This window comes from Sorghum bicolor, chromosome 2, assembly GCF_000003195.3.
Source record: "Sorghum bicolor cultivar BTx623 chromosome 2, Sorghum_bicolor_NCBIv3, whole genome shotgun sequence".
In the NCBI taxonomy this organism is placed as follows: Eukaryota; Viridiplantae; Streptophyta; class Magnoliopsida; order Poales; family Poaceae; genus Sorghum; species Sorghum bicolor.
Window position 1 is genome coordinate 67428733 of NC_012871.2, and position 26433 is coordinate 67455165.

The 26433-nt window shown below is 41.7% G+C and overlaps 4 protein-coding genes and 1 non-coding gene across 5 annotated transcripts; 4 read left to right on the top strand and 1 right to left on the bottom strand.

Annotated features, from left to right (window-relative positions):
* Positions 463 to 2313, top strand: LOC8074216 (vegetative cell wall protein gp1). Its single transcript, XM_002460627.2, has 2 exons — positions 463 to 939; positions 1074 to 2313. The coding sequence occupies exons 1-2, from the start codon at positions 501 to 503 to the stop codon at positions 2114 to 2116; spliced, it is 1482 nt and encodes a 493-aa protein (XP_002460672.1). The 5' UTR covers positions 463 to 500; the 3' UTR covers positions 2117 to 2313.
* LOC8074217 (wiskott-Aldrich syndrome protein homolog) lies at positions 5087 to 6324 on the top strand. Its single transcript, XM_002460628.2, has 3 exons — positions 5087 to 5805; positions 5936 to 5991; positions 6122 to 6324. The coding sequence occupies exons 1-2, from the start codon at positions 5115 to 5117 to the stop codon at positions 5983 to 5985; spliced, it is 741 nt and encodes a 246-aa protein (XP_002460673.1). The 5' UTR covers positions 5087 to 5114; the 3' UTR covers positions 5986 to 5991; positions 6122 to 6324.
* Positions 16484 to 16564, top strand: TRNAL-AAG. Its single transcript has one exon. It is a non-coding gene; the product is annotated as a tRNA-Leu (tRNA).
* On the bottom strand, positions 18287 to 20318 carry LOC8074218. Its single transcript, XM_021452600.1, has one exon. The coding sequence runs from the start codon at positions 20212 to 20214 to the stop codon at positions 19939 to 19941; it is 276 nt and encodes a 91-aa protein (XP_021308275.1). The 5' UTR covers positions 20215 to 20318; the 3' UTR covers positions 18287 to 19938.
* On the top strand, positions 21538 to 26150 carry LOC8077272 (probable plastid-lipid-associated protein 12, chloroplastic). The gene is made up of 11 exons (XM_021454510.1): positions 21538 to 21921; positions 22039 to 22092; positions 22640 to 22714; positions 22853 to 22972; positions 24222 to 24413; positions 24636 to 24719; positions 24803 to 24892; positions 24981 to 25034; positions 25151 to 25230; positions 25572 to 25682; positions 25817 to 26150. Exons 1-11 carry the CDS (start codon positions 21649 to 21651, stop codon positions 25893 to 25895), a joined length of 1212 nt encoding a protein of 403 aa, XP_021310185.1. The 5' UTR covers positions 21538 to 21648; the 3' UTR covers positions 25896 to 26150.

Here is a 26433-nt window from a genome sequence, read left to right on the forward strand (position 1 = left end):
CCTATAAATCATGTATGAAAAAAATTTCATACATACAAACTCATTATTCTTTTTTCCCCATATTTTAATGTACTTATTACAACTTACAAGCGATGGTCCAAACGACCACATGCATGCAGACACTATGTATATATGTATATATGAACCGAAGATTTTTTTTTTTGAACTTGATATACACCAGAGAGCTAATTGATCGGGCGGCGGCGTGACTAGTTTAGAGTCCATGCATGCCAACTTCGGAGCCGAGAGCTACGTGACTCGCGGTGGAACTGACGCGAGCGGCGTTTGAGGCTAGGAGATTACGGGAGGCACTAGATCCCCGTCATACTCGTTCGTAGCGCATGCGGTCTTTCAAGCCTAGATGTTAGGAACTATCATCATATCATCTCTATCTCAAACCCACCCTGATCTATATAAATGTGTCTATATATATATATATAGATTCCCAGTCCTCACAGTGTACCGTACCATCAAACCCAATCGCCATATCCAAGCTAGCCATGGCGTGCCGCCTGTGCGTTTTTCTGCTCCTGCTTGCCTTCGCCTTCACCTTCACCAACGCCGATGAAGCAGCAGCTTCACGGCGGACGCTCCCGCCGATCCCCTGCATCCCGGGCCGGCCACGGCCCCCGTGGCTGCCACCCTGCACGCCGCCTTCCCCGCCGCCGCCGCAGCCAGCCGAGTGCTACACGTCGCTGTCGGGGCTGATGCCGTGCGCGGGCTTCCTCACCACCGGCGGGGTGCCGCCGGCGCCCCCTACGAGCGCTTGCTGCAACGGCCTCCGGTCGCTCGTCACCGACGCGCCCATATGCCTGTGCCACGTCGTCAACGGCGACATCAGCGAGCTCCTGCATGCGCCCATGATACCGCGGCGCATGGTGGAGCTCCCCCGCTTTTGCGCCGTCCCCTTCCCACGTGCCACGCTTCGCCAGTGCATCAGTGAGTCGATCATATAAGTATATATTAAGCAACAATTTTCCTTAATTTTTAGTTTTATATATGGCTGTATTATTATTATATTGATTGATTGATTGAAACAAACCTACACGTGTCGCTTTAATTTAATTAAACAGGGGGGCCTGTGCCACCGATGAACCCTCCACCGTCGACTCCACCACCGGTGCCGGAGCCAACCCCATCACCATCGACTCCGCCGGAAGCGTCACCACCAGAGCCGCCATCGACTCCACCGGAAGCGTCACCACCGGAACCACCATCGACTCCGCCAGAAGCGTCACCACCGGAACCATTGACTCCGCCAGAAGCCTCACCACCGGAACCGCCGTCGACTCCACCACCGGTGCCGGAGCCAACCCCATCACCATCGACTCCGCCAGCAGCATCACCACCGGAGCCCCCATCGACTCCACCGGAAGCGTCACCACCGGAACCGCCATCAACTCCACCAGAAGCGCCACCACCGGAACCATTGACTCCGCCAGAAGCCTCACCACCGGAACCGCCGTCGACTCCACCATCGGTGCCGGAGCCAACCCCATCACCATCGACTCCGCCAGCAGCATCACCACCGGAGCCGCCATCGACTCCACCGGAAGCGTCACCACCAGAACCGCCATCGACCCCGCCGGAAGCGTCACCACCGGAACCGCCGTCGACCCCGCCGGAAGCGTCACCACCGGAACCGCCGTCGACCCCGCCCGAAGCGTCACCACCGGAACCGCCGTCGACCCCGCCCGAAGCGTCACCACCGGAACCGCCGTCGACCCCGCCAGCATCATCACCACCGGAACCACCGTCAACCCCGCCAGCAACATCACCACCTGAACCACCAGCAGCATCGCCACCGGAACCGCCATCGACTCCACCAGCGGCGTCACCACCAGAATCACCCTCGGTTCCTCCACCAGAATCACAATCAACTCCACCTCCAACACCAGCGATGGCGCCACCAGAATCACCACCATCGACTCCACCACCAGAATCACCCTCGACCCCACCACGGACGCCACCAGAATCACCACCCTCAACTCCACCACCAGAATCACCCTCCACTACCCCACCACCGGAATCACCATCTGATCCACCGCCGACGCCGGCCGCTACGTCACCGGAATCACCGTCTGATCCACCGGCTACTCCATCCCCATCATCTTAATTACGGCTAGTTTTTCACAAGTAGTAGTGGTCTAGTCAAATTAGATACGCGTTTTAGGATTCTAGGCGTCGACCATTGTTCCTAGTGTTCGCATCGCATGCAGCAGTGTGTTTTAGTTATGATGTAGTTGCGTACCTATCATAACTATAAGTTTGTTAGAAGTATCTATAATAATATTATTTTGGATCTGTCATCCATACATGCGTGATACTACTGCTATATACTCCCTCCATCTCAAATTGTAAGTCGTTTGACTTCTTTTACCCCAAGTTTGACCACTCGTCTTATTAAAAAATTTATGCAAATATAGTCAAATTTAAGTCATTCTTGAAGAACTTTTATTAATAAACCAATACACAACAAAAAAAGTGATATTTTATACAAAATTTTGAATAAAACAAGTGGTCAAACGACTTACAATTTAGGATGGATTGAGTATTTTATCTTCCCAACGTGCATGTTATTACATTGATGGAAACCGTCAAACCGGTACGTGACAAACCCCCGTACGTCAGACCGTTACGTGATCCCGCACGAGGACAAACCATATTAGAGGATTATTAGAAAGTGCACATTATTTTTTAACATCGACTACCGGGTACTTCCAAACTCTCACCTAGCCTACGGTATTTCCAAAACTCTCACCTAGTTACACACTCATGCTATATATAATATTGTGGTTTAGGCAAATTCTCCAGCGATGTATTTAGCCAAAGAAAAAAATGCCTAATGGATTATGTTTATGACAAAAACTGAGTCTTACTATATGCTTAGATAACTGCACTAGTACCTCCTAAAAGTTCTATGCATCTCAAAGTAGTATATTAAACTAAATAAACATTTGCTTAATATTTTTCTGTCTAGATGCATGACGCTAGCTTGGGTCCAGCCTGTCGAACCCAGCCCCGAGTCCAGCCCTAACCCAAAGCTAAAGTCATGTCTCCCATCCCCTCTTTCTAATGCTAGGCTGCTTACTAATGGACTCGTTAAAGGAGAGGGAGTTATCGCGCCGACCATTCCGGAGCTACAAGTGGGCGCCACGGATGAAAGTCGTACTTTTTCTGTCAGCCAACAATGTTTTTCTGTTACAATAAATCAGCGAATAGTATTTTCAGCCATGACTCTGTAAACAAGTGAACAGAGTCGAGTCATGTTCTCGCAGCCAACGATGACCTTCATCCACATCCTCGACAGGGCGGCAAACCTCCATCCACGTTCTTGATGGGGACATGGGGTGGCATAATTGACAGGGGCACATGAGGACTGAGGAGGTTTATGCCTCCTCCATTGCCGAAGACATCAAACTCCAATTCCTTCGTGCTATTTGTCTGTCCACTGGGCGCAGTGTTAGAGATAAACCATGAGTGTCCATGTCATGTGGTGTGTGCCACATCATGGTAGCTCCATGGCCTATATGTAGCCTCCTATGCTCCTCCGTATCAGTTGTTAAGTCCAGTTGCCAAGTATAATGAACATGTAGCCAAAATACAGGTGAGTTTGTCGCCGCTGTGTTCGTCGCTAGAAAATAGTGTCTATTTTGCTTCTTCTACCTCTCGCCAAGAGCGCTGGCATGTGTGTGTTTGAGTGGTTTCTGGGCAAAGCCAACACTCGGTCTCCTTTATGATCCCCACGAAAAAATCATCTTCGTCAGGCAAAGAGTCATCTATCTGCCAAAGATCAAAACCAAACTTGTAGTTCTCAGCAGGATCAACAATTCCATTTTGGCTAAAATTTCATCCCGATGAATTACCATGAGCAGAATCAGAAAAACATCGCGGAAATTGAAAGAAGTGGCAGGTGATGTCATCAGGAATATCAAAACAATGTTGGCAAACTTGTGATCATCAGAGCTTGTTACTACGTATGATGCCATCCACACATTTGCACAACCTCAATCAAATGTTCACTACTCACAAATTATTTAGGTGCATTGGAGTAAGCACTTTTCTGGTTTCTGATTACATTAAACAGCTAGCTAAATGTGGGATGTTCTATCTTTTTGTATCCGTGTAATTAGCAAAGGCTACTTGTAAGCTGTTATTGTTGAACACACCTGCTTAGTTAAACTGGCAATTGCTATTACTTCTAGCTAGTAGTATTTTACGTGTGACCATGTTACATGGTGTAGCTGCTACATTCGATTTGGTTAAGAAAAGAAAGGGAGTTGGGTTGTTTTAGAGTTCGTTTGCTCTGGGATTTTGTTTTTCGGTCACCAGACATGCATGGATGTCGGATTATGACATTAGGTGTTGGTAGTGGTTACTCCCTCCGTTCCTAAAAACTTGAACTTCTAGAGTTATCCTAAATCAAAACTTTTAAAACATTAACTAAATTTTTAGAGAAAAATACTAAGATTTATAGTACCAAATTAGTACCATTAAATTTATCGTAGAATATATTTTCATAAGATACTCATTTTATATCATAGATATTGATGTTGTTTTCTATAAAGTTGGTCAAACTTAAAATTTTTTAACTAACACAGATTCTATGAGCTGAAGCTTTTAGGGACAGAGAGTATAGTTGATAGTAAATATATTATTTCGGTGCAATGATTTTTGTTAAGGACGTGTGTCAACATCTCTAGATTTTTGTTGCTTATTCAACTTACTGTAGAGTACGTGTCGAGTAATCTTCACCTCACTTGCAAGAATTTTTTTTTTCAAAAAGATACTTATGCATATCCATGTGGGACTTGTATATATGTGGTATGGTTGTTGAGTCAAAAAGATGGCGAGATATTCGGAATTTCGGATATATGCGCGCCTATAGACAGGATATATATATACGGAGTAGTATAGAACTTAAACTTGAGATAAATTTCTCGTACGTGGTTGGAACTATCTGTAATCTAAAATTTTAAATTCTAACTAGATCTGCTGCAGCTGCATATACCGTTTAGATTCTGTATATCTCAACAGCAGCCATCGTCCTATAAATAAATCCCTCCGCGAGTCGTTAATCCTACCCCAACAACGCGAACAAAACCCAAGCCAAGATGGCGACGTCGTCCAAGTGCATGTGGTTCGCATTCGCCGTCATCTTCGCCGTGGTGGCGGCCACCCTGCAGCCGTCGGCGGCGACCAGCAGAGTCGTCCTCGACGACGCAGACCAAGAAGCAGGTCCTTCTCCACGGCCGCCGGCGTGGCGCCCCCGACCGCGGCTGATCCCTCCGCTTCCATGCATCCCAGGCCTGCCGCGGCTGCCATGGCTGCCGCCCTGCAACAACAACGACTCGTCGTCATCAGGCGGCGGCGGCCACGCACCGATCGTCGTCCCCCACCCGCCGCTCCCTCCGCTTCCTTGCATCCCGGGCCTGCCGCGGCTCCCGTGGCTGCCGCCCTGCAACAACGACTCATCACCGTCATCAGGCTCAGGCGGCGGCGCACCGGCGATCGACCCGACGCCGGCGCCGCCGCAGCCGGCGGAGTGCCGCACGTCCCTGTCGGGGCTGGCGCCGTGCGCCGACTTCCTGACCAACGCCACCAGCGGCGGTTCGGCGTCCCCCGCGGCCGCGTGCTGCGCGGGGCTCAAGTCGCTGGTGGAGGACGCGCCCATCTGCCTCTGCCACGCCATGAACGGCGACCTCGGCAAGATCATGCCGGCGCCCGTGCTACGCCTGCGCGTCATGGCGCTCCCCCGCACGTGCCACGTCGCTGTGCCGTTTGGCACGCTTCGCAAGTGCATCAGTAAGTCACATGCATGCATGCATACACGTAGCCTGCTGCATGCTACGTTAATTTGTGAATCGCTAATTAATGCGATCAGTAATATTGCTAATGCGATCCACTGTGAATTTTTTGTGATTGAATTGGACAGGGGGACCTGTGCCGCCGATGGATGCGCCATCTGCACCACCGGCAGCATAATATATGGTAAGCACCATCCTAATCCTCTTTTTTTCACTTATTTTTCAGTAGGTTATATTGATCTCCCATATATATCGATATATGTATGGATTTATGTTGTTATTCAAGTCTGATCTGCTTTCGTTTTGATTTGCAGTGGGAAGTGGAATGCAGATGAGGTGCACAAAGCGGACGGTCGGTTGGAATAGTTTCGCCCAGGGGGGAGTTAGAGTTATATAGATTAGATTAGTATATAGATTAGATTAGTATAAGTATTCGTCCAATAATGCCTGCTGATTTACAGCGTCCTAGCAATGTACTAGGGATATATCGGTCATTCATACATGAAAATTATGCGCCATTATTATCTGCAGTTTAAATTTGTGTGGGATGTGCTTTGCGATTTCGTTTACTAATATTTTCCATGAGGTCGGTCATCGGATTTAATTTGCACAGCGGACGTGGCCTAATATGGACACGAGTACCCGATTCAGCGTTTTTTTGGAACATATACCACTGAACTCCAACGTAATAACAAAGCCATGCGCGTATACGTAAACTCGAACCGTCCAACGTGCTAGCACACCCATGCCCAATCCTATACATTCACTATTGAAAGCGATCTGTAGCCGCATATTTTGCGTGAAAAGTGTCATGAGGGCCTTCGCAAAAAAAAAACTTATTTTTTTTTAATTTTTTTTATTTCAATCTTTATCAAGTGCCGGGCACTTATTAAAAGCTTTTCCGAGTGTCGAAAAATAACACTTAGCAAAAACCGTTTTGCCAACAAAAAGTTTACCATATGCTGTTTGTCGAGTGCGACACTCGACAAAGAAGTTATGTCCGGTAGTATACTTTACATCTTCATATATATACTTTATATCTTCCATTGCTTTACATCTTCCATAATATGTAGTCGAATCTCTTAGTTTTTCATCTAAGAGAATTATCCAAAATCATGCGTGAATGGGATAAACTAAATAATATAAGAGACTGTTTTAAAAAATATTTAATTTCAATGATGGTCTAGCAAGACAAGTTACAAAGGCACAAAGATGAAGTTTGGAGATTCATGCGTCGTTACTCAGGAATGTTTGGTTAGGGGTGTTAAAATTTAATAGCTACTGTAGCATTTTTATTTTATTTGATAAATAGTGTCCATTAGACTAATTAGGTTTAAAAAAATTATCTCATAAATTATTCTCTAGCTATATTTTAGTTTCGTAAATAGTCTATATATAATATTTTATACATATATATGTTGAAACATTCTATGTAATAGATGATAAAAAAAATAGCCTCAACTAAACAGGGCTTCAATCGTTACTGGCCCATGAATGGAGTCATCGTAAGGTTGCAGCGCCAAGCTAGCAGTAGTAAACTACAAGTATTTCCCCACACAAGAAGAAAAGATTCCCCCACAAGAAGAGAAGTTAGAATAAGGATTCTCGACTGTCGTCACAGATCCCTTAGTATAATGAATATATATACGTAATAATAATAATATATATTAAACCTCGATAAATCATGGACAAGGTTGGCATATGCGACGGCTAGTAGACGTCGCCAGACGCCAGCAGAACGCATATTCAGGTACCGGATTTTCTATATGTGGCGATCCTACGATGCGTGGTGTGTGTGCGGATAGCTAGGATCGGATATCAAACAAATTCACTTTGAATAATCTACACAAAACCGGAAATAGATTTCGTATATACATATATAATGAGAGAGCTACCACACGGATCATCATGTATATAGGTCAGCGACGACAGACGACAGCCAGGAGAGATGCATGCATGCACGTACGAGTTGTGCAAAGTGAGGTTAAAAATACGAGTAGAAAAAAAAGGCCAAGACAACTAATTAATTAAAGATTTAGTGATTGAAAACCCAGGCCGCGCGCTAGAGCGAGAATGGTTGGGACCGCAAGCTCCTTGAGCGCAGCCTGCGCGACGCCGGCAGCCACCAAAGCCGCCGCCGGAAAGCGGGCGGCGGCGAAGGAGAGCTGCAGGAGCACGGCCCCTGCCACCCACAGCAGGAAGCCCACGAGGACGTGGTCGCGGTCGCCGTCACCGTCGCCGGCGCCGGCGGTGAGGAGCAATGAGGTGCCCAGCGCCATGTACGCGGCGGAGCACACGCGTAGCAGGCGCTGAGCCACGACGACGACGACGACGACATGCTGGCGGTGGTCGGGGTCAAGGTCGTGGTCGTGGTCGTGCACGATGGGATTGTTACGGTGGTGGTTGAAAACGGCATCGGCAACAAGGGCTGCCAAGTGGTTGAGAACGGCAGCCTGCATCTTGCTACCTACCAAGTGGGCAGTTCCGCAGTTGGCCGGCTACTATATATGATATCATCACACTTCATGCCCTGGAGTGAGCTCTAGCTCATATACGGAGTACGTCGTTATATATTCGCGCGCGGTGAATCCTGTGGTCCTCTAGCTCCTGCTGCTGCAAAAGCTTGCCACTTGATAGTAAAAAAATATTTAGAGTAGTGCTAAATAAGTCAGCCTATCTAATTCTGAATTAATCTTTCATTATATTGTGCATACATCGTTGGCTGTTTGGCACTACTAGCAACAGTCCCAGCTACTAGTATACATGTAGCTAGTTAATTAATTACTCGTTCTTTTCCAAATTTTAAGTCGTTCAGTTTGCAAAAATTTTTGGCTTCGGGTACTGTAGCACTTTCGTTTGTTTGTAGCAAATATTCTCCAATCATAGACTAACTAGGGTCAAAAGATTCTTCTCGCGATTTACAGGTAAACTGTGTAATTAGTTTTTATTTTTATCTATATTTAATGCTTCATGCATGTGTCCTAAGATTCGATGTGACGAGGAATCTGGAAAATTTGGTAGTTTTTGCGAACTAAACAAGGCCTTAGGTGCCTAGCAAAAGTTAAGTACTATCTCTGTTCTTAGAAGAATGTAATTCTAACACAATATCATGTTTTAGTATCTTAAGTTTGACCAATTATAGATAAAAAAATATCCATGTTTATGAAATGTATTTTTATAATAAATTAATTTGAAGCTATAAGTGTGAATATTATTTACTAAAAACTTGGTCAAACATAAACAACTTTTCATGGCATGCAAGCCATAGTTGCATCTAGCTTTTCAGGACGGAGGTAGTATATATAACAACAAAAATCAAAATGACTTATAATTTGATATGGAGAGAGACGCATGCCACCTAGAGATATATCTAGCTAGAGCTAGTGTCTAAAATAGTTAAACATATGTATTTGATGTCCCTTTTTAAAATATTATATATCATCTCTCACCACTCATACATAGCTAGTACTGCTCACAGTTCGATTCAGCATGCAATTATAATTTTAGCTATAGGTGAAATGCGAAACAAACACTGCTAATAAAGCATTTAATTTCTGCCAGCTGAAAACTAGCCAACCTAGTTGCTGTTTTGCTTATCAGTGTCTTAATAATTAATGGGGGCTGTTTCAGTACCTAAGTGATGGGATTAGAGAAGTATATATGTATATAATAATATATGGCGACGTAGCCAAGCATGGGAGGCAGAAGTCTATGCGGAAACCAGTCATGAACTTCTTTTATGCGGCAATTATACACTGCCAGTGAAGGGATCCGAGCAGTTTGAGAGGATCTTTTCTTCTTATTGTTTTGTTCTATAAAGGTGCACTTAGTACCTAGAAAAGTTGAAATAATGCACATTAGAAAACATATAAGCCTGCATCCAGTGATATCATCACTGCTTCGGGGACAAGGAATGGAGTTGAAAAATTCAAGGGAAAGGCATCCATGTAACCCCCAATTAATATGTTTGTTTTAACTTTTTTGCAAAACCCAGTATATATATACATAATGTCGTCCATGGGAACCCTCCAAGAAATCCAATTTATCATTCTTTCCCTCGTCTCCCTTTCGACTTTGGATCATCCAAAACTACATCCCTAGCAATTTTGTAGTTTGAAATCCTGTAAGACTCATGGGTAAAAGAGGCATTTTCACTATCTCAACTTTACAGGGAGTCAGGGAGTATATATAGAATATGTTCAAAGATTGGGCCTTCCAGGTTTTGTGAAGTAACTGAAATACTAATGTAGTTTGTTGATAGTTGTCTATGACTATGCATGAAGGTTATTTGTATGACGAAATTCTCTATCATCAGCTTGCTCTAACCAATTATCTGTCCCCACAAAAAGTTAATGATCTTTTGTTGTTTATTGCCAATGCTTCATGACAGGATGAAAGATATAGGTTCGTCATAGAACAGCAAGATGTGATCATAAAAAAAGTTCTGATATAAAAAAAGTTTTTTTCCACTATCCTCATCAGTCAGCAGTAAGTTTTGCCTTTGGAGGATGTTCAATTTTACGGTGACCTGCTGGTGGACCAAAGCTTATGTACATGCCTTGACAATCAGTCTCACAACAAGAGTTTAAGTGGGCATCCCTTTTGCTTTTGTTGAGTTTCCCACGTAGTTTCTTGCAGACGAAGGTTTAAAGTGTTACCTGACACCGGCAAAACCAAAGGTAATGTACATTGGCTGATTAGGGGGAAGTAGTAGCCTTAAACTGAGATGCGAATTATCCTTGTCCACCATATTTGGAGATATCTCATTACACTCTAACACTTGTTTCAGAGAATATGTTCCGTTGGGAAAAGGTGGGTCAACAACGCTTGTTTCAGAGAGAAGCCAGAGTCGTCAGATGCGAGAGAGTGAATGACTTGGCATGCCTGTCTTTACAAAGAGCAATACTTGGTTTGACGGTCCATCCATTATAAGTTGCAGTTAGCTAGTTTGAGTTTGGCTGTGCATCATTTTCATTCTACTGCCAAACAACAAGAACTTAGGAAGTGGACTGACTAACTAGTTTGAGTTTGGCGATAGATGCATATCATTCCGCTCCCTAAACTTGTATTGTCATGTCATCCCGCAAATCAGTCCTCGAACTTATTCGTTTTATGTCATTTTGGTTCCTAAACTTATTCAGTTGTGTCATCTTGGTCTCTAAACTTAGAAATCACCCGTTTAGGTCCTCAAATTTGTTCAGTAGTGTCATTCCGGTCCCTAAACTTGGTTTTGAGTCTCATCTAGGTCAAAACAAAGCGATCTAAAAATTTTATATAAAAAATAATTTATAACTTTTTTATATGAGCTCGAATGAAGAAAAACTTTATATTAAAGTTGTAGTTGAAAAGTTATAAGTTATTTTTCAATATAAAGTTTTTTCGACTCCCTCTGTTTTGACTCAGATGAGACTTAAAAACAAGTTTAGGGACCGAAATGACACAATTGAACAAGTTTAAGGACCTATATGAGAGATTTTTAAGTTTAGAGACCAGGATGACACAACCGAACAAGTTTAGGTACTTAAACGGTCGTTTTGCGAGTTTAAGGACCATGATGACATACCCGAACAAGTTTAGTGTCTGTATATATGAGTAGTATGTATCTTTAAGTTTTATCAGCTATAAGGCCCCTTTGGATTTATGGGATAGTTTTCATGTTTCCTGCATTTTTTCTATAAAAATAAACTGATTCCTAGTAAATTCTTTTGTTCCAAAATGGGGCAGTCTAGAACTGATAAGTGACTGTTCTGTTCTCCACCAATTTATTATCCCGTTAAGCTAGTACTGCTGAACTTCTATCTGTTGGTAAGTGAGCACTGCTTGATGAGTGATGACGGAACGATAGAGAGGTCCACCATCAAAAGAATATGACACTGCTATATAAAAATAAATGTCTTCCATATTCCATAACCGTCGCCAATTAGCAGTATGCTGAGACACGGGAGGACCATGTTGTGTTATATGCGGTGACCATCAGCCGATGGCCGGCTCTGGTGCATGCTTACATTACATGCCATGAAAATCAAACATTTTTTTTAAAAAAAGTACACAAGTGGACACGCCATTCTCTTTGGTGGCTCCAAATACAAGGGGAGTAGGGGACTATGGTAGTTTCTTGGACGCGGAGGTGTTTCGAGGTGTGGACGTGTGGTCTTTTGGCTTTTGCGATGGAAGTGGAAGAAGCATTATATATTTTATGATTTATGATTCATTCTTTTAAATTATTATTATCCTTCTATGGTTCCCAAAAAAGCTCTCAAAGACTTGAAAATTATAAGCATGTTTATTTGAGCTTCAGTTTTTGGACCTCCCAAAAGAACTATTAGTAAAGCGGTGCCAATGAATTACTCAAAACTATGTGTAGAAAGATCTGTACTATGGCATGCTGCTCTGCGGCATGAGGTCTAAAATTGTTCATAAACAAAGTTTAAAATTTGTTTGATGAAGCCAGCTCCTTCAAAATGCTACTACTAGTTCATTTATCACTGGAGGGACTTGTAGCAAACAATTACTAACAGGACTAAGAAGTATATTAAATTTGTCTTCCTTTTTGAGCAAGAACCGTGGGGCAAAGCCCCCCGGCAACAGGGAATAATAAACACACATAAACTGTTTACAGAGAAAAGAGAAGAGAGAGAGAGAGCGCGCTAAAATCTAACCAGAGGTTAGAGAAAAAAAAACTAAACTAGGAGCTAGAAAAAGACAGGACAGAAAACAAAAACTAAAGAGGAGAAGAAACAAAATTACAGGGCGTTTAGCCACGACAAAATGGATTGATGCAGGCTTGGTTTAATTCTGATAAGATGCTCCATGACTTCATCTTTGAAGTTTCTCTTCCAAGTTCCCAGGCTTGGAATCTTACTGTTGAAAATAAGATTATTTCTCTCATTCCAAAGACACCACGCTCCTATCAGGAAGATCTCCATGAAGAAAGGCCCACTGAAAGCTTGCTTAGCGATATGCAATTTCTGGTGGATGTTAGCATTTTCTTCCCAAGTAATGCCAAGTGAAAACCATCTGCTAGATGCTGAGGAGCAGTCAAAGAATAGATGCTCAGAGGTTTCTTCAACACCATTCTGGCAGAGAACACAGTTATATCCAGATTGCAGAAACTTTTTCTTCCTTCTCAGAATATTTCTTGTATTTAGCCTATCATTCAGGAGCAGCCAAGCAAACTCTTTTATCTTCGGCACACACTTTGTTTTCCAGATCCAAAGAATAGTTCGGTGAGGCCGTATATATTTGAAACTGTACTAGTAATACCTATTGGAAGCATATTGCTGCTGACCCAAATGAAAACCCATTTGTCCTTTCCTTCCTGTTTGATGGGAGTCATGAGGTCAAGTTTATTTTGCAGCTGGAGGAACTCATTATATGCTGCTCTTGACATGGGAAGCTTGAAACAGTCCAGGAGGTCTTCAGAATTTCTTCTAAGCTTCCAGAGGGAAACATGAGCATCTTTAGCATAAGACATGAGGTTAGGGTAGACAGTTGAGTGAATTACTCCATCAATGATATCATACCAGAAACTAATTGTGTCTCCCTTATTTGGAGTGCAGATGTCTACAGCTCTATACTGGGTGTTTAATTTGAGGATGTCTTTGCACCAAAAGGAACCCTTTTCCTTGGCCAAGTGTGGAACAGTGTCATGATAATACCTTTGCCAGATTAGGTTTACCCATTGAACATCTTCCCTTCTATAGAATTTGTCAAGTTGTTTCAGCAGAAGGGCCTCATTTTGTAGGCTGAGATTGGTCACTCCAAGACCACCCTTCTGTCTGGGTTTTTGAACTAACTCCCATGCAGCAAGATTATACCCCCTTTTCCTAAATTCTCTGCCTCTCCAGAGACAATTCTTCCTATATTTGTCAATGATTTCCACAACCGTAACAAGCAACTTGAGAGAACACATGTGGTATGTGGGGAGAGAGGAAATGACTGAGTTAACCAATTGCAATCTGCCAGCCTGAGAGAGGAATTGAGATGTTGCTGACATTCTTCTCTCAATTCTGCAGATGAGTGGTGCAAAATCCTTGACCAGAGGCTTGGTGAGTCCCATGGGAAGCCCAAGATATGTGAAAGGGAAAGATCCAACAATGGACCCAAAAGTGTTGGCTAGTGCAGTGGCTCTATCCTGATCTATGTTGATGGGCACTAGACAGGATTTATGATAATTCACTTTTAGACCACTAGATTGGGATATTTTTTCCAAGATTCCTATGGGAGCTCAGACTGCTGGGGGAAGGGTGGGAGCAAATTTGTCTTCCTTGCCATGGAAAACCGGATATGTTGGCAGTTGGCACCGTCTGTAATCCGATCTGACGAATGATTTCTATTACTAAATGTTAGTACTCCATACTTGCTGATTTGTCCTGTAGTGAACTTTTGCTGTTAGGGACTTGCACTTTGCTTTGCGATTGGACTAACAAGATTCATTGCACAAAAGGCAAGATGCGGCTATCATGCTGCAATTATAAGGACGTAGCATTAAACATGAAGTCGTCGCCATTATCCAAGTCAATCGTTATGGGTTTTTTCTTGAATCACAGTACATAGGTAGACACTCATACGAAGCGTGGTAGAAACATTTATCATTCGGATTCTACTGTGAGTGGTGAGCGGTGACCTTCCACCGAGCATACCTGAATACCTATATAAAATCCTAAAGCACCTACTACCTTTTTTTTTTTTTTTGCTTTACCAACGTAGTAGTTAAAACACCTAGCACATAACATATTTTAGTCAGTAACAAAAAGAGAGAATGATAAAAAGCAACTAGGTAGTTCTTCATGAATAGCGCTATAAGCTCCCACACTTTCTTATGATTCATATTCATATGTACTAGCACTCCGTTGGTGTTTTCCTATGAACAGTAACACGGCAAAGAAATAGTAACAAACAGACAGAACTGGTGAACAGCAAGTGAAAGGTGGACAGTGATTTTTTTCAACAAAAGGTGGACAGTAATTAAACACTGATGAAGAGTTTTGCATAAACAGTGATGATTGATGAGCAATGTTTGAATAGGAGGTGAACAATGAAGAACAGTACCTGCTAGCTGCTCTATTTTATCTTTGGGAGCGTATGCTACGGAAACCAGCTTCGTATGCAAACTATGCAAACTCTCATCAGGAGCGTAGGATGATCATCCGATGGTTAGAGGCAATTGTGGCATATTTTCCACTTAAACCCCCCACTCATCATATCCTAATTAATTCTTTTGCAAATCAACCTCTGAAACCCAGCAGAACCCACGCCGCCGTCACACACGCGCGAGGAACGCTGCTCCTGTTCGCCCGGTTCGCATACACGCCGTCGGCAGCAGTAATGGCAGCATCAATACTTCTCAAAAAAAAATGGCAGCATAATGGCAGTAGCAATACGACAATTCATCTTACTACAAAAACAATTCATCTCAGAAAGTTCAGAGGTACACAGCATAATGGCAGTAGCAATATTTCTAAAAAAATGGCAGCAGCAATATAATCCATGCATATGACTTAATGAAACCACGAAAATTATAGTCAGCCAACAATGTTGTTTGGACAATTGCGTGCGTCATGAGTCCCTACTTGCTTACATTTTCCGCACCTCCATTTACTTGGAGCCCTCATCTCTTTGCTCTTCTTAATTTTTTTTGAGTGGGGAACTAAACATGGCCTTATTGTGGTGCTCCTTCAACGGCAACGAGGCTGTCCATGGCAGCAGCGACAGCGCCTGACTCCCAGGCGGCAGCGGCAGCACCGGTCTCCTGGCCGCCGAAAACCATCGCAATGAGGGCTTCAAGATGATCCATGACGGCGTCCAGGCAGAAGTGGGCGTTCGGGTCCGTGTTCACGCTGCCCTGGCCGGCAAGCAGCGCGGACGGCAGGACGCGGCTGTGGGCTCCGCTCCAAGGGTTCTCTTCTACCCGACGCTGCTGTACAACGTGGTGCGGCGGTGGTGGGACAAGATCGATCAGGCTCCTGGTTCTTTCTCCCTGTCCTGAGCGAGAGATTGGATTGAGGTTTTCAGTTCAGAATATGGTAGGGTCACGGCGTTTCCACGGAAGGGCTTATGGGGTTTAATTTGCAAAAGAAAAGATTAGAAAGGGATAAGTGGGAGAGGTTAATTGCTAATCTCTAACACATTAGCCATATCCATCAGATTTAGATCGAACGCTCCTAATGAGAGTTTGCATAGTTTGCATACGAAGCTGGTTTCCGTAGCATACGCTCCCTTTATCTTTTCCTTAGAAGTAGATTATAGCATAGGTTCCTATTATCAGAGGTAAAGGTGGAACTCTTTATCTAAACTTGTTTTATGTGTTATATGCTTTTTAAAATTCAACCCCTCTCGTTTTAGATTCCCAAATTTAATTGTGCCCTTGTTGCGGCGTTAGACATGTAAGAGGTGAAAGGATTGTTTGGATCAAAACCTCATACCAACTAGAAAAGTACTCATAACCCTGAGTCTATATAAATTAGCTAATCATTTCAGCTGGAAATCTTTTTAGAAAATAATTTTCTGACAACGAACGAGACCTACCCTGAGTCTATACAAATTAGCTAATCATTCCAGCTGGAAATCTTTTTAGAAAATAGTTTCCGGACAACGAATGAGACCTACAAGTAGAGGAAGTATGGTTTTAACTTGCAAAAGATTAAAAGTAAATCTCAAAAGCATATGGACATCAAGTTGAGATGGCCGAGTTGGTCTAAGGCGCCAGATTAAGGTTCTGGTCCGAAAGGGCGTGGGTTCAAATCCCACTCTCAACATATTTTTTTCTCTTTTTATATTCTCAACAAAACAATATTTTGTGTTATCTTTTTTTCTTCTCCATTTTTTTCATATAATTCTCAACATAACAACGTTTTTTGTTCTCTATTTTTTGTTCTCCTTTTATATTCTCAACATAACAAATTTTGTTCTCTCTTTTTTGGTTCTTTGTTTATCTTATCTTTCTTTTATATTCTTAACATAACAACACTTTTTGTTCTCTCTTTTTTTTTCTTCTCTATTTTTTCATATAATTGTCAACATAACAATTGTGTTCTCTTTTTTCATATTCTCAACACAACAACATTGTTTGTTTTTTCTCCTTTTTAATATAATTCTCAACACAACAATTTTGTTCTCTTTTTTTCTTTGTTTATCTTGTCTTTTTTATATTCTCAAAATAACATCATTTTTTGTTCTGTTGTTTTCTTATTTGTTAAATTCTCAACATAACAATGTTGTTCTCTCTTTTTTTGTTCTTTTTATACATTCTCAACAGAAAATTTTGATCTCTTTTGTCCTTCTATTTTTTTTTGAGAATATAAACATAATATATGTTTTTTCTTCTCATTTTTTCTTCTTCTTTTTTATATAGGTAGATGCCCATGCATGGTAATGAGAGAGAAAAATATTACAAGACAATACAATGTTGCACGGCAATAATATACAATACAGGACATGAAATGATTGAAAGAAAAACAACATAGAGAGCTTCCTGATACCTTGGAAATAGTGGTCAAGCAAAATAGTTGCCCTATGCAATGAACTTCTTCACTAATTAGCTCGACAAACATTTGTACAATTGATCGAATACATAGAACCCTACAAAACAGCACCATTTTGTTCTAGTCCTGTTGCATGGTATCATAATTCCCTTTCCCTGTCAAACTAATTCCCTATCAAAACTAACTTGTCCAGTTGTCCTTTGCTACAAATACATACCTCCGCTAGTATGACCTCAAGGATACTCTTGTGGCCATGAGACCCCTTGCACTGACCTCAATGAAGCTGTACATGTAGCACAAATATTCGGGCTTTCTAGGATTTGGGCTGTCTGGAACCTACCCAGCCTAAGCTTGAATGCTTGACTTTGCTAGTCCATCTGGGATGCCAAATTTCATCAGAAAATTCATGTTACACATTTGTGAGACTGTGACAACCCAGTGCCACAGTCCACAGCTTCCCTTGTGCTACGTGAAGATGAGGGGCGCAAGGTTGTACCCCAAATTTTCTTTGCAAAATTTCACCAATTCGTGAATGTTGATTATGCAACCTTAAAGAACACGTAGATGCACATGCGGCATAATATTAGACTTTAGCAAGGCACAGCATAAAAAAAGGTCTGAATTTGCTTGTAATATATAAATTGACGCCTTCCTTTCAATATATATATATTTTTAAAAAAAATAAGCAGAACATGCCCACAAACACGCATGCATAACTTCTTTTATCAATATAATAGGTGACTTCCTTCAACATGTATGTAAAGTTCTTGAAAGGTGTTGTTCAGATGATCTTGGGAACAGGGGGTCCGGGAATACTTCAACATCACTGGGAATCGAAATCTCTGGGACATTGCACCAACAATGGCAAAAACTTGCTATAAGAACATCAATTGAGGTAGTACAATCAGTGCTTTTACAATGTGGTGAGCAATGTAACAGAGGCGAACCAGAAGTAATGAAGTTTGTGTACTCACAGCAACTCATAAAATTCTATCCAATGATAGCTTTGTTCAATCTGGTATGTCTGGACTTACTACCAGAAACTCTTCATCCAGTTATACATTTGTGGCGCAAGACATAATAGGAAACTTAGTATCATGCAAACTCACATAAGCTGAAAAACAAGCAATCCCTTATAGTCATGCATTCTGGCATAATTTTAAGATCAATCCAAAAATCACTGGTAGTCATGCGGCTGATTATTTCAGGATGGTACCAATGAACCAATACTAGTGTCCCTCCATCTGGTGCAAGATGGTCGCAGGGACAGTTGAACATGGATGTTTGTTTAAACAACATAGTACATTACAGTAACAGCAGCATCAAGTATATCTATAACAAATAAACCCAAAGGACGATAAAATCAAAGGATAACTGGCCAATAGGATCCCACAATTAGTATTGATTCAATTGCTGATCAAAGGATCCACTGTTGTGGCAGTCTCTGAAGATGAGGAGCACACCAAAGCCATCACAAGGAGGGCTTCCACCGCTTGACCCAGCCAGCACAACACCAAGAGGATGTTGAGTGATGCAAGTATGTTTGCTCGTGGCCGTAGTGAGATCACCACAGCACTAATTGATTTTGTTACCCAAAAACAAGAATTTAAGAAATCAGTTATCCACAAATTGGCATTACTATTTCATACCAAAACAGCTGCTATGTACAGTTCACAAGTTTAGGGCATGAATTTGAACTTCTCAGATTTTGAAGACTCGCAGCACAAGCTTAGACAGCGAAGGTGCACTCTCCAAGCAAAAGGATGTAGCTACCCTGTTTGTATGTGCCTTATATCTAGAATGTAGACCATGTTTAGTTCCCTTAATATGTGGCATATATCATGATTGACCAAGGTTTAAACAGACCAGTAGAAAGGGTTGGCTTTCATTTAAAGTAGAACTTCCAAAACCACTAATTTGAAGCAAGAAAAGAAAGGGTCAGTAGCACAACCAAGCATGCTTTACTTTTCCTGAAACTTTGCAAAACCACAGCACCTATATATATTCCTCCTGTGAACCGAGTAAGTGCTTGGGAATAGGTGGCATTGGAAACTTCAGTTATATCAGAATCAAGTGGAACAGAATAACAGGGTGAGGCATGGAAGCATGGCGTCTAAGTAATTCGCGAAATCACATTGTGATTGAACCATCTACCAGCGAGATATGAAGTATCAAATAGCCATGTTTATAATACTTTTTTTGTAGTAAATTGTGAACAACTAGGTGTCGCTTTACATGACAAGGGTGTGGAAGCAGACGCTCTTGAATGGGCTTAGGCTACCTGTGTAAGTTGTCTTGAGATGAGAGTTGAGACTGTTTAGCGACTTAAAAGGTCCCAGGCAAAGTGTTTCAACTGTAAGTTAGAAACAATCACTTGAAGAAAAGCAGGAGATTAATAAACAACCTTGAGAATTTCTCTTTTGTCAAGGTAACTGGCTTGACTGCTTGAGGTTACCATGTCTATACACTGACATATGAACCAGCAAAATCATTGAACAGTTGGGATCATCCTAATCTTGGATTGGACCATTAGATCCGTACTTACACATACATTTCCTCAGGCTACATTTGGCAAATTGGATTCCAAACCTTAAAAAAGAGGAAGAATAGGGATCGTTACCAGCAACGCGACAACAGCCACTGGTCAACTAATCTTGGTGCCGACGTCGGTGCGTGCTCCGGCGGAGACCAAGGGCGGGGAGCACGTACAGCCACGCCACGGAGGTGCAGAGCGCAGCCGCGGCAGCGATCTCCGCCGGCGCCGGCCGCTCACTGAGGCCGACCCCGCCGGCGCGCCACCGGCGGATAAGGATGTAGAGGGAGGCGACCGCCAGCGCCCTGAACACACGGTCGGAGTGGTCACCCAACGCCGAGGGCGCCGAGGCCGAAGCAAGGTCGCCGCCGACGAGGTGGGTCGAGCGCATGACGAGATTCTGATGTGGGAGTTGGGGAATGGACGAGAAAATCAGAAGAATTGACTGCCGCCGTGCCGCGGGTCAAAGTCAAAGGTCATGCGTTTTCGCGTTTCTCGATGTCACCATGTTGTCACAGCGGGAGTAACATTGTTTTAAATCAAATATTTTAAAGTTTGATCAAATATATAAAATCACATCAAAATTTATATAAAATTAAATTAATATCATTAGATATATATATATATATATATAATGTGTTTATTTGATGTCATAACTTAAATATTTGTACATTCTTTTGTATAATTCAATAAATCATATAAAAGTTTGATTTATAACAACTCTAAAAGATGGAAATAGTGTAAGTAATGATTTTTAAAGTTTACTTATTATATATGAATAGGTTTTTCTCGACAAAGTTTTTCTCATCCAAGATTATTACATCGAATTGGTATAAGAAATTTAAAAGCACCTTAAACCTTTTATATTATATGACAAATAGAAGCTATAAAGGATTGAAGCACAAATATATGTATTGAATATAGCTCGGCTAATTGGGTTTTTTTGTGAACATCATTGTGAACCGGATCACCACCGTCCAAGTGTTCGTGATCAATTTTAGTTTCCACCAACGTTATTGATATTAAGAACACCATTATAAACCAATGCTAGGTAATTCGACTTATCCATTTGAATGTCGGTTTCAACAGAAATCGTCTTGGTCTTGAGTTAGTACAACGTTGACATGTTAAAGTACTTTTGTTAACAAATCTAACTACAAATTTACCATTTTAATTAACTAGAACTATTTGAAAATTTTAATTATGAACACTAAAAACTAGTCACTTGAATACACCATCTTTCGATTCAATGCCCTAGGCAGTAAAAGCTAAAGCACAAATAATAAAAGTTAACACTACTACAAAAAGAAAACTTTAGGATTTACTAGGCTTTTATAGTTAATAACTTATTTTGTGAGGTAAACATTGAGGCCTTGTATAGTTCTGAAAAATTTTTAGATTTTGGTACTGTATCATTTTTATTTTTATTTGACAAACATTGTCTAATCATGGACTAACTAGCCTCAAAAGATTCATCTCGTGATTTACATGCAAACTGTGCAATTAGTTTTTGTTTTTGTCTATATTTAATACTCCATGCATATGTTGCAAGATTCAATGTGATAGGAATCTTAAAAAGTTTTTGGTTTTTGAAGTGAACTAAACAAGGCCTGATATCATCTTTTTACAAATTTTATAGAACCTGAAACTTTGACTTATCCATGTTTAGATTTTTTTTCTGACGGAGGGAGTAACGCAAAGGCCACTGCTCCCACGAATCGAACAACAACAGCCACTGCTGACTGCCCACGGCTCCACCACGCGCGCGAGAGGCGCGAACGGGAGCCACGAACTCTGCGCCCCGTCTCCGTGCGCCCCGCGCTCCATGGCCGCCGCCCCAGCAGCAGCCGGAGGCCTTGTGCGCCTCCGTCCTCCGCCTCCGCGATGCGTGTCGCCTCGCGCCAGCGCCTCCCGCGCGCCGCGCATCTGGGGGACGCCGCCCCGGCTTCGCCTTCGCCGCCGCCGGGCCCTGGCGCTCGCGGCGCCGTCGGTAGCGGCCGCGGAGGCGGAGGCGTACACGGAACCGGAGCTGGTGTTGCTCGAGGCCCTCCTCGGCGTCCAGGGCCGCGGCCGCGCCGTCGCGCCGCGTCAGCTCCAGGCAAGGGACCCGCGATTCACTAGACCTCTGCCGAGGGGAGCGCACCATGTACTTGCTGACATGCAGCTGCCGGTGGGCGTGTCACTGGAGGCTGACGCCTTTTTGTGGTGGTTGCAGGAAGTGGAGAGCGCCGTGCAGGCTCTCGAGGCCCAGGGAGGCGTTCCTGATCCGGTGCGATGATAATCTAATCAGCTTATCCGTGATACTTAGTGGTTAATTAGTGAAGTCAACTGTCGAAGATTAATGCTTCAGATCCCAATTAACAAATGGGTTAACTTAAATCTTCCATATTTAAGTTGAAGCCGACCGAACAGAGAAATTCTACTGATGTTTGAACTAGCGGGTTTACTGCCTTAACAGCGATAATATGCTGGAGCCGAAGCTTCCTACTTTGGAGATTGTTTAGAGCTTCGAAGTATGATCGATCAAGAATAATTAAGATTACAGACTACAAAAGCTTAACTGAATGACACTATTGTTCCTTTTGGAAGAATTGGTTTGATTGGACAATGAATATCTGGAACAGCTAAGCTCTAATTCTGGTGAGGTATTGCATTGATTTAAACTTCAAGATAAGTGACTTGGGGAGTTTTTAGTTTAGGAAAAAAAAAGAATAAACTCAAAACCATGCTAACATATGTGCACCCAACAAAGCTCAAAATGTTGTACTTGAAACTAGAGGAAAGCTTGTTTTCTTAGCTTTATTGTTTCTCTGTAGACGAGTTCAAGTTTAATCGAAGGTAGCTGGCAGCTCATCTTCACTACGAGACCAGGGACAGCATCACCCATTCAGGTGGAGTTCAAAATGCTTGTGTTTGAAAATATATGTCCCATTTACTATTTGTATATGTATTCTTTCATCTTTGGATTGTGAAAGCTCTAGACGGATGACTAAATCTATTGTCGGTTACTCGGTTCACATTTCATGCAGAGGACATTTGTTGGAGTTGACTCCTTCCGTATCTTCCAGGAAGTTTATCTTCGAACAGATGATCCAAGGGTGGTCAATGTTGTCAGGTTTTCAGAATCAGTTGGTGATCTCAAAGTAGAGGTAATTTATGTGTCAATATCACCTGAGTTTCAATTGACATGGGGCTTTATGGATCTGCATATTTCCTTATCGGACCTTCATATGTTTGTGCTTCCTGCATCCCTGATCCTGCCATTTCATTTACTATTATCTTTCATGTTGAACTATGCATTTTAGAGCTAAGTTCTCTGAATTAATAACGTATCTACATTCCATATTCCATAAAAAGCTTTATTGTTTTACATGCATTTGAACTACAGTGAAGTTTTGGTGTCATGTTCAACGTGTATGTGCGCGCCTTAATTTTACTCCAACATAATTGATGAAATATTAAATTACAAGGAATCAGGAAATATTAATAATGTATCTACTTGTTATGATATATGTTATTAAACTTATAAACGCATCAAAGGGAACGTCTGCTTGTCAGATTGAATTATAATTTTCCCAATATAAGTGATGAAACTTTACATTACAGAGACTCAGGAAATATTAATAATGTATCTACTTTATGAAATTTGTTATTAAACTTATAAACTTAACAAAGGGAGTGGGTGCTTGTCAGATTTTATTTGGTATCCAATGCAAATTAGCAATCATGTCTGAGGTGTTACATGGACATACAACTTAGCATGTCAGTGCCAAATTCTCAAAAAACTTTAACAAGTGAAAAACAAATTGGCATTTAGGATTCTTATTCAGGAAATGCATACCAAGTTATTAATACATGATTAGAATATATAACATTTAGGACATGATAATTAGTTCATATTTTTTGGCAATTAGCTTGTCTTAAATGTCATATATTTGGAACGGAGGGAGTAGATAAGATGCGCACCTCACCTTGCCAATTGTTTGTGACGTCTATTCTGTTATGATAAACTGGGAACCTACACTCTTACCATCACAATAAATGGCAGTATAGCACACAGCTATCACTAAACCCAAAGAAATAAACTCCATTATCTTATCCCTGATTTTTCTGCTATTCTTCCAAGGCAAAACAGAATAGGCGGTAACATCCAAATTAATATGTAATCAAAGAGGTTCTGCAACATTAGCTATCAATCTTGTCAGAATAAACATCGAGGATATTGGAAATAAAGCATTGTACTGACTTAGCGAGAGTTAACTGTAAAGAAATAAGGCCTTATACTGCCTTAGCGAGAGTTAACTGTAAAGAAATAAATACTTGTATTGCCTTAGGGATTGTTACTTTAAATCTCTTTTATAATACTTACAATAAGGTGTTTTATGAAAATAAAACCAGGCAGAAGCAACTATTAAGGATGGAAATCGCATACTTTTCCGTTTTGACCGAGCAGCATTCACCTTCAAGTTTCTGCCATTTAAAGTCCCGTACCCAGTGCCATTTAGACTTCTTGGAGATGAAGCTAAGGGTTGGCTTGACACAACATACTTATCCCACACTGGGAACATACGTATTTCAAGGGGAAACAAGGTACGATGACATAATCTTGATGTTATTTTACTACCTTGACAACATCAGAGTGTTCATAAATGCAGTCTTCAAGCATTTAAGGTTTCGATTTGTGTGTATATTCTCCTGATTTAGTAGAAATCTGCAGCATATGAAGTCCATAACCCTTCTATATAGAAACTATTTGGCTTTGTATAGACCTGCTTGTATTTCATCATATTTTCAAAACAATCTGTAGTGCAGGGAACCACTTTTGTCCTACAGAAGAGTGCAGACCCAAGACAAATCTTATTGTCAACTATATCTGCAAAAACAGGAGTAGAAGAGGTGTGTGATTTACAGCTTGCATCATCCATCGTCACACTAAATGGAGAAAATTATGTATACAAACTTTCTTTTTGGCTAAACAGGTCATCAATGATTTTATTTCAAGCCAAAATGGAACAAAGACTGATCTAAGCATTCTGGTGGGTGAATGGCAACTATTGTGGAGCTCACAGGTTAATCTGGATACTTAACTAGACTCTCATACTGGTTATTTGCATACATTTAGGAGTCCTGAAAGTGCTTGCCTTTCTATGGTTGCAGACTGAAGGTGAAAGTTGGTCATCTGTTGCATCTGCCGGTCTCAAGGACTTCCAGGTCAGTTTCAGAATGAAATCAAACAGTAAAGTGATAGTGTGGTACTTTAGTGTGTTTATTATCTATTGGCACCTGGCACCTCACATGACTAATTGTAACATGGACTGTCTGTTTAGATTATAAAAGAAGACGGGAAATTAAAGAATTCAGCTAGCCCCTTCCCAGGTCTCACCCTCAATGCAACAGGCAACATATGGTAAGTCTGTAGAGCCTCCAAGAATCAATGTTTATTTGTGTTTCCTGTCAAGGATAGTTTGCATTTGTGCAAGACCATCTTAATGAACAAAAAACAGAAGTCCTTACTCCACTCCTCCAGCATGCGTGATCCATAGTTGTTGAAGCAGTTTGCCTTCTACCTGAAGGAAACATCATGCTATACCTACTTTTGTAAGTGCAAACGTATAAAATAAGCTGTGCACATACAGGGAGGGAAATGAACGTTTTGCAGTAAGATAGGGTGTACCAGAATGTACAAATTATTCCACAAAAGTGCATTTCGGTTTCCAGTTCTGACTCAGCTTTGCATTGCACTTGCAGCAAAAAAGGGAGTGGCAACACCTTTACCGTGTCCATGAAAGAAGGAGCTGTTCAAGTTGGTGGTTTACAGTTTCCCTTGGATGCTCAAGGAGATTTTGTCATGGAAATCTTGTAAGTCATTCGTGATTTCCTGAAATTTAAATATGCACGTTATACTTAGGAAAAATTTCGGTTTCTGGTGAGTGGTGTCTCAAGATAGCAGAGAACTAATGCTTATTCTGAATGATTTTTTTCTCTCATTGCAGGTATATCGACAACAAGATAAGGATATCCAAGCTTAACCAGCGCGTGCTTGTCCACTTACGCATTGCAAATACAACATGACACCGATGAAGGATATGTGAAAATATATCTTAATTGCATTGCTAAGCACACCTGAATACCTTATATCAGATGTGACTAGTTCAAGCGACATAATTTAAAATTTACTGAGTGTATAGCTGACCCTATTTAGCAAAAAAAAACTCAGGTTGTCTACTTAGTTTTCATGCACTCAGAACCGTTTTCTCAAAAATATATGGAACCACTGTTGAGCATTTTTTATTAAAAAGGCAGCTGAGCATTTTTTTTTTATGGCAACATTCTGTCAAGGCCTGTTTGAAACCAGATTTCTCAGGGAATTTCTTATGTAACTTCAAGACCATGAGATGATGTTTCTATTACTCTAAATAAAGTTCCTAGAAGATGGTAGAAAGTAGATCTCAAAATGCCCTTTTTCAGGTAGAGTAATTTTATTTTCTTGATGGGCCTGGACATCCACTCAGGGTCCTGTTCATGCTGCCCGATTTTTTAGGACTGGATATGATTGCTCGTCATTCTCATAGACTCATACTACAAAATGGTGTCCGAATTGAGTGCCTGC